We start from the raw sequence: 7,530 nt of genomic DNA on the forward strand, positions 1-7,530 counted from the left end.
TCCCTCCCTCCCTCCCTCCTTCCTTCCTTCCTTCCTTTTTTCCTTTCTTCCTTTTTTCTTTGTGTTGGTTGTGGGGCTTGAACTCTCTGGGCTTGGGTGTTGCCCCCCAGCTCTTCTGCTCAAGGCTAGTGTTCTACCACTTGAACCACAGCACCAATTCCAGCTTTCTGGTGGGCAGTTGGAGATAAGAGTCCAGGGACTTTCCTGCCCGAGCTGGCTTTGAACTGCTATCCTCAGATCTCAGTATCTGAGTAGCTAGGATTACAGACCTGAGCCACCAGTGCCCAGCCTGGATTTTTTTTTTTTTTAACTTGAGTGGAAATAAGAGTCTCACAGACTTTCCAGCCTGGACTGACTTTGAACTGTGATCTTGAATCCTGAGTAGCCAGGATTACTAACTTGAGCCTACTACTGACTTAGAAACAGTTTTATCTAAGCTCCTTTTGGATATGACAGTTTTTTTTTTTTTTACTTGTTTTTGATGATGTAGAATTTTCAGGATGGGTTTTGTGGAATGGTTCCCAAATGTGATTTGTCAGATGGATTTCTTATGATTGGGTGGCTGAGATTGTAGGTTTCAGGGAAGATGATCACAGATGTCTGGCAAGACTTTGATTACAAGTTTGATTGCAGGTATTAAGGGTACATACTACTCTTTTTTTGTTGTTGTTGTTGGTCATGTGGGTTGAACTCTAGGCCTGGGCGCTGTCCCTCAGCTCTTCAGCTCAAGACAAGCACTCTACCACTTGAGCCACAGCACCACTTCCGGTTTTCTGAGTGTTTATTGGAGAGAAGAGTCTCACGGACTTTCCTGCTTGGACTGGCTTTGAACCACGATCCTCAGATCTCAGCCTCCTGAGTAGCTAGAGTGACAGGCGTGAGCCACCAGTGCCTGGCTGAGGAGGCCTTCCTTGAACACCCAATCTGAAGGACTTTCAGAACAAAATGAAAACTATTTCTTTTCTGTGTATGCATATGGTTTGTTTTGGTCAAGGGCATGCAGATTTACTGGGGGCAGGTACATCTATATTCTGGATATTTTACATACCAAGTCAGTTAATATATGTTGATGTATTAATGAATTATCCTGTCTTGGGTGTGTCTAGTCTGGTTTAAATACAGGTTTGTTCTGTTGGGCTTCCTGCTTAACTGCCTCCATGTTTACGAAAGGGTTTTGCTTGCAAATTAGATTAGATTTCAGTATATTGAAAATGTGTGTGCAGTTATTCTGAATGGGCTCTCTACAATGTTTATAACTTTTTTATAACTTTTTTAAAGATTATTTTTATTTTATTATTATAACTTTTTTTAACGATTATTTTTATTTTATTATGTTGTTGTTGGTTGTGGAGTTTGAACTCTGGGCCTGGGCACTGTCCCTCAGCTCTTCAGCTTAAGGCTAGCGATCTACCATTTCCAGTTTTCTGGTTTATTGGAGATGAGTCTCACAGGGCTGGAAAGGTGCTTCACATGCATGAGGTACTGGGTTCGATTCCTCAGCACCACATAAATAGAAAAAGCCGGAAGTGTTGCTGTGGCTCAAATGGTAGAGCGCTAGCCTTGAACTGAAGAGCTGAGGGACAGCGCCCAGACTCAGAGTTTAAGCCCCACAACGGACCAAAAAAAAAAAAAGTCTACAGACTTTCCTGCCTGGGCAGGCTTTGAACCGTGATTCTCAGATGTCAGCCTCCTGAGTAGCTAGGATGAGCCACTGGTGCCTGGCAATTTTTTTTTTCTTGCCAGTCCTGGGGCTTGAACTCAGTGCTGGGGCACTGTCCCTGAGCTTCTTTTGCTCAAGGCTAGCACTTTATGGCGGGAAGCACAGCCTCACTTCTGGCTTTTTCTGTTTATGAGGTACTGAGGAATCGAACCCAGGGCTTCATGCATGCGAGGCAAGCACTCTACCACTAAGCTACATTCCCACCCTGAAAATGTGCATTTTTAATAATCAGCCTGACATCTAATCATTTAGAGTTTGAAAATCCCAGTGGGGCTGGTGATGTAGCCTAGTGTTAAAGGAAGTGTTGACCTAGAATCCATTAGGTCCCAGGTTTTTATCCCCACCACCATAAACCAAAACAAACTCAGTGTGTTGATGCAGTGAGATTTTTGGAATAGTTTCTAGAGAATAGTCTGCTGAATCGGTGAAGTTTTGACATACTTTCACATCACCTTCAACACTTACTCATTAATGATTCCATTAGAGATAAATATAGTAAGTACTTTTATTTCCCCCAAAGTAACATCTTGTCTTCACCCCTTTTTCAGGATCTGACTGGGATCGAGTCTATGGATCAGTGTCGGCATACCTTGGAACAGCATAACTGGAACATAGAGGTACACTAGGATTCATTCGAAGCTCATTTATTTTTCCTCTGCTCTGATAAAAGAATGAAATAGATTTTTTTTTCCCCCACGACATATCTTTCAGCATTATGACTCCTTAGGTTTTAAAAATACTAGTATGAGAAGTACAGAAGGTGTGAAAATTTATGAAAATGCAGGACAAGTCTGATCCAAACCGTTTAATGTAGTGCCTCCCTGTTTTCTTTTTTTAATAAAATACGGAATACCTCATGAGTTTGCCCATCATCCTTGCATCAAGGTTATGCTGATCTTTGTATAATTCCAATTTTAGGATATCTGCTACTGAAGTGAGCACCTTTGTGTTTTCTTTTTCTTTTTTTTTATTTTTTTTATTTTTTGTCGGTTGTGAAGCTTGAACTCTGGGCTTGGGTGCTGTCCCTCAGCTCTTCAGTTCAAGGCGAGCGCTCTACCACTTGAGCCATTGTGCCCATGTTGGGCTTTTTGTGTGTATGTGGTGCTGAGGAATCAAACCCAGGGCCTCATGCGTGCAAGGAAAGCACTCTACCACTGAGCCACCTTCCTAGCACTCTTGTGTTTTCTTAATGGCTGTTTGGAAATTTTTCTTTTGGTTTTTAATATTTAGGAGTGTGTGTGTGTCTATGTGTGTGTGTGTGTGTTAGTTGGAGTTTGAGTGTTGTCTCTAGCTTTTTTGCTCAAGTCTAGTGCTCTTCCACTTGAGCCATACCTCTACGTCTGGCTTTGGATGTTTAATTGGAGATGAGAGTTTTATGAACCTTTCTGAGTGGGTAGACTTTGAATTTTAATCCTCAGATCTCAGCCTCCTAAGTAGCTAGGATTATGGTCACGAGCCCCCAGTGCTTGACTAATATTTAATTTTATGTAGAGCCTTAACAAGAGGCTTTTTACTGAATATTTTTGAGTTTATTCTTTGGGGGTTTCCTGGTAGTCTTTATTATCTTGCCACTCTATATTTGTTTGTTTGTCAGTCCTGGGACTTGAACTCAAGGCCTGGGCGCTGTCCCTGAGCCTCTTTGTGCCCAAGGCTAGTCCTCTACCACTTGAACCACAGAACCGCTTGCGGCATTTTTGAGTAGTTTATTGGAGATAAGAGTCTCTTGGGAACTTTTCTGTTCAGGCTGGCTTTGGACAGTGGTCCTCAGATCTCCTGAGTTGCTAGAATTATAGGCATAAGCCACTGGAGCCAGGCCTTTGTTTCTGCTTTTAGTAAGTGTTCTACTCACATGACCGCATCACTTCCCAACAACATAGCATTGGTTATAGATTTTTTTTTTTCTTGGTCCGTCGTGGGGCTTGAACTCTGCGCCTGGGTGCTGTCCCCTCAGCTCTTCAGCTCAAGGCCAGTGTTCTACCCCTTGAGCCACAGTACCACTTCTACTTTTCTTGTGGTTCATTGGAGATAAGAGTCTCATGGACTTTCCTGCCCGGGCTGGCTTTGAACTGCGATCCTCAGATCTCAGCCTCGTGAGTAGCTAGGATGACAGGCGTGAGCCACCGGCGCCCGGCAGATTATTTGCTTTTGAGAACAGGGTGTCATTATGTAGCTCAGGTTGCCATGGGACTTACGAGGTCGGCGAGGCTGGCCTCAAGTTGGGGATCTTCCTCTCTTGGCCTCAGTTTAACATTGATTTGTAAAACTTCCTTGTTGAATCATAGGAAAATGGGCGCGGGTGGAGGGGCTTCCTGAAATGAGTGAGATCACAAAGTTAAAAGCCAGCTATTAAGTTCGGAGGACTCCTCCTGGCCCTCTCAAAGATCACACTTAGTTGTGACAGCAACTCCCAAGTTCTGAGGGGTTCAAAAGCCACCCTCAGGATCCTGGTTCACTAGAACTCACTGGTAGTTTTATTTTCACGGCTGTAGTAGGTGAGAGGGAAACGATGCAGTAGAGTGGAGTCTCCACTGTCCTCAGACATATAGCTGGCACACTGGTCTCTTATAGAGTCCTCCCGCCCCAGCTGTGTGACACTGTGCTTAACCTGTTGCTAACCAGAGACTGGTGCTTAAGCTCGAGCATCCTGAGGTTTTTTATCGGTTGTGGGGCCTGAACTCTGGGCCTGGGCGCTGTCCCTCAGCTCTTCAGCTCAAGGCTAGTGCTCTATCACTTGAGCCACAGAACTACTTCTGGCTTTTTCTGCTTATGTGGTGCTGAGGAATTGAACCCTGGATCTCATGCATGCAAGGCAAGCACTCCACCACTGAGCCACCTTCCCAGCCCTGTCCCTGAGCTTTTTTGTTCAAGGCTAGTGCTCTACCACTTGAGCCCATCTCTACTTCTGGCTCTTTTTGGTGGTTAGTTGGAGATAAGAGTCTCACAGACTTTTCTGCCTGGACTGGCTTTGAACCTTGCTCTTCAGATCTCAGCTTTCTGAGTAACTAGGATCATAGGCATGAGCCACCAGTGCCCAGTATATCCTGAGTTTTTTTGTTTTTGTTTTAGCCTGGCGCACCAGGAGGCCACTACCAGCTTCACACTGTCTACAGGCTATATCCTGAGTTTTTACTGGGTTTCATTGCATAGGCAAGATTGATAGTGATTCATTTGGCTTCCTATGTGTTGGACTCAGTCTCCAAATTGACTATTACCAAGTCACTCGAAGTTCCCATCCTAAATCACATAGCTGGTCTTTCTGGCATGGCCAGTCTTCATCCTCTGCCTTTTGGGTCAAGCAGCTCCAACTGTAATCCAGGAACAAAAAAGGCATCCAAATTGGCCATGAATAGGATATTTTACAGAGGTTAAGGTCAGGCATTTCTTTGGGTCTGGTCAGATTTTTTTTACTGTACTGAGACAGACAGTCATTTTGAAGGGCAAAGTTGAAAAGAGAATGAGTTTTGCTTTAAATGAATGTTAGTGGTGTGTAGGAGGTGCGTTAGAATTTTTATGTGTGCACATCTCATTAAAGTTTCAAATTAACTCAGAGCTATTATTGTTCTTTTATTTTGCATATGAGGAACCTAAAGCTCACATGGTGAATGACTTTTCTGGGCATTGGAGCTAGGTAGAATTCTGAGCTACATTTCTGGATTTTTTTTTTTAGGTGTGTGTCTGCCAGTCCTAGGGGTTGAACTCAGGGCCTGGGTGCTCTCCGTGATCATTTTATTTGCTCGAGGCTAGTGCTTTACCACTTGAGTCACAATTCTGCTTTTGCCTTTTTGGACTCTCCTGCTCTAACTAGCTTGGAACCACAGTCCTCAGATCTCAGCTTCCTAAGAAGCTGTGGTGACAGGTGTGAATCTGGCACCTGGCTTAGACCTACAATTCTTTGTAAGCCCTCTATCAGCCATCAGTCATCAGGTCTGTTTCAGAGCAATTCCATGACCACTGTCCACATTTTGTCTCTGAACTGATTTTTTTTTTGGCAGTCATGGGGCTTGAACTCAGGGACTGGTTACTGTCTCTGAGCTTTTTTGTTCAAGGCTAGAGCATCTACCACTTTGAGCCACAACTCACCTCTGATTTTCTGGTGGTTCATTGGAGATAAGAGTTTCATGGACTTTTCCAACCTGGGCTGGCTTTGAACCATGATCCTCAAATCTCAGCCTCTTGAGTATCTGGTGGCTTAAGCCACCAGCACTTGGCTGGACTGGGTTTTTTTTGTTGTTGTTGTTGTTCAACAAAGTACATCGTTTCCAGCACCCTAAGTAGTACACTCCCTGTGAATAAAAGCAGCATACTTGTTGTGTAACTGTTGCTTCCAGACAAGTTCCCTGCTCTGTTCTACAAAAACAAGTTCACTGCTCTACTCTACAAAGTGTGAGTTCTCATTGTCTCTGATAAAGGAGATTGAAAGGTCTGTGCAAATACACCTGTCAGTTTACCTTTGTGTAAAGCTCACCTTGTTTGGAGACACTGAGCAGTAGTACCTGCATCCCCTCTGGATTGATTTGAACATCACTGAAAATCTTACTCTTGTTTTCCCTCTCAGGCTGCTGTACAGGACAGACTGAACGAGCAAGAGGGAGTACCCAGTGTTTTCAACCCTCCTCCATCCCGACCCCTTCAGGTTAACACAGCTGACCACAGGATCTACAGCTATGTTGTCTCAAGACCACAACCAAGGGCAAGTTGTTTTGTAGCTGGAATTTCCCACTTTTTATTTTATAAGCTTATTCACCTGGCCAGGGGAGGGGGGGGGTTGTATTGATCTCTGTATGATACGATCAAGAGAGATACTCAGAATGTAAATCTGCTAGCTAGGCCTGGGTGGACCTCTTGGTAGATTTAGTGTTTATATCAGTTTCCCTGGATTTCTTAATAAATTGTTATAGAAACCCTTTCTGTTCTTTGCTAGTTATTTGGAGAGCGTTTTCTGTGCCTTGTTTTGAGTACGTGGACAGTTTCATTTCTCTACATATCAAAATATATGCTATATGTTTAATAGAGGGCCCCTCATTTCCGCTCCCCGCCCCCCTCCCAACTTTGCTAGTACTAAGGTTTAAACTTAGGGGCCTTGTTCTCTCTCACTTAAGCCATGCCTCCAGTCTGGCATTTTGCTAGTTAATTGGAGATGGATTCTCAAGGACTTCTCTGCCCAAGCTGACTTCAAATCCTGGTCCTCTGGACCTCAGCTTCCTGAGGAGCTAAGATTATAGACCTGAGCTCCTGAGTCCAGCGAAAGCTCCTATTTTTAATAAGAATCTGTTGACTTTGCTTCAGTTTACTTAGTTTTAGCTGTTTCTCTCTCTCTCTTCTCTCTCAGTATATTACTTGCACAAGTAATATAACAAGTAGGGGGTTTCATTGTGTCATTTCCATATGCATGTACAATGTATTCCACCAAACTCTTCTGACATTCTCCCTATTCCTATACCTCTTCTAAAACAATGTCAGTGGGTTTTGTTGTTCTCTGTTCATATATGCAAGTGAAATATCCATCCTTGCTCACATTCTCCATTCACTGTCCCACTTAGAAGGAAGCCTGTGGTGCTTTCCTGTCTTTTCATTTATTTATTTATTTATTTTTTGGGTCCAGTCGTGGGGCCTGAACTCTGGGCCTGGGCGCTGTCCCTCAGCTCTTCAGCTCAAGGCGAGCACTCTACCACTTGAGCCACAAACTCTTCCCCAAAAAAAAGTAATCTTCGCAATTCTTTTTTTTTTTTTTTGTCAGCCATCGGGCTTGAACTCTGGGCCTGGGCGTTCTCCCTCACCTCTTCAGCTCAAGGCGAGCCTACTACCCCTTG

The 7,530-nt window shown here is 43.9% G+C and overlaps 1 protein-coding gene across 1 annotated transcript in view; it reads left to right on the top strand.

Moving 5' to 3' along the window:
• Faf2 (Fas associated factor family member 2) overlaps positions 1-7,530 on the top strand; it is a 56,122-nt gene that overhangs the window by 29,488 nt on the left and 19,104 nt on the right. The window contains 2 exon segments of the mRNA XM_013016091.1: positions 2,269-2,337; positions 6,276-6,410. Of these exon segments, the coding sequence (XP_012871545.1) occupies positions 2,269-2,337; positions 6,276-6,410 (204 nt within the window).

The sequence above is a fragment of the Dipodomys ordii genome, unplaced genomic scaffold (assembly GCF_000151885.1).
Source record: "Dipodomys ordii isolate 6190 unplaced genomic scaffold, Dord_2.0 Scaffold29, whole genome shotgun sequence".
Lineage (NCBI taxonomy): Eukaryota > Metazoa > Chordata > Mammalia > Rodentia > Heteromyidae > Dipodomys > Dipodomys ordii.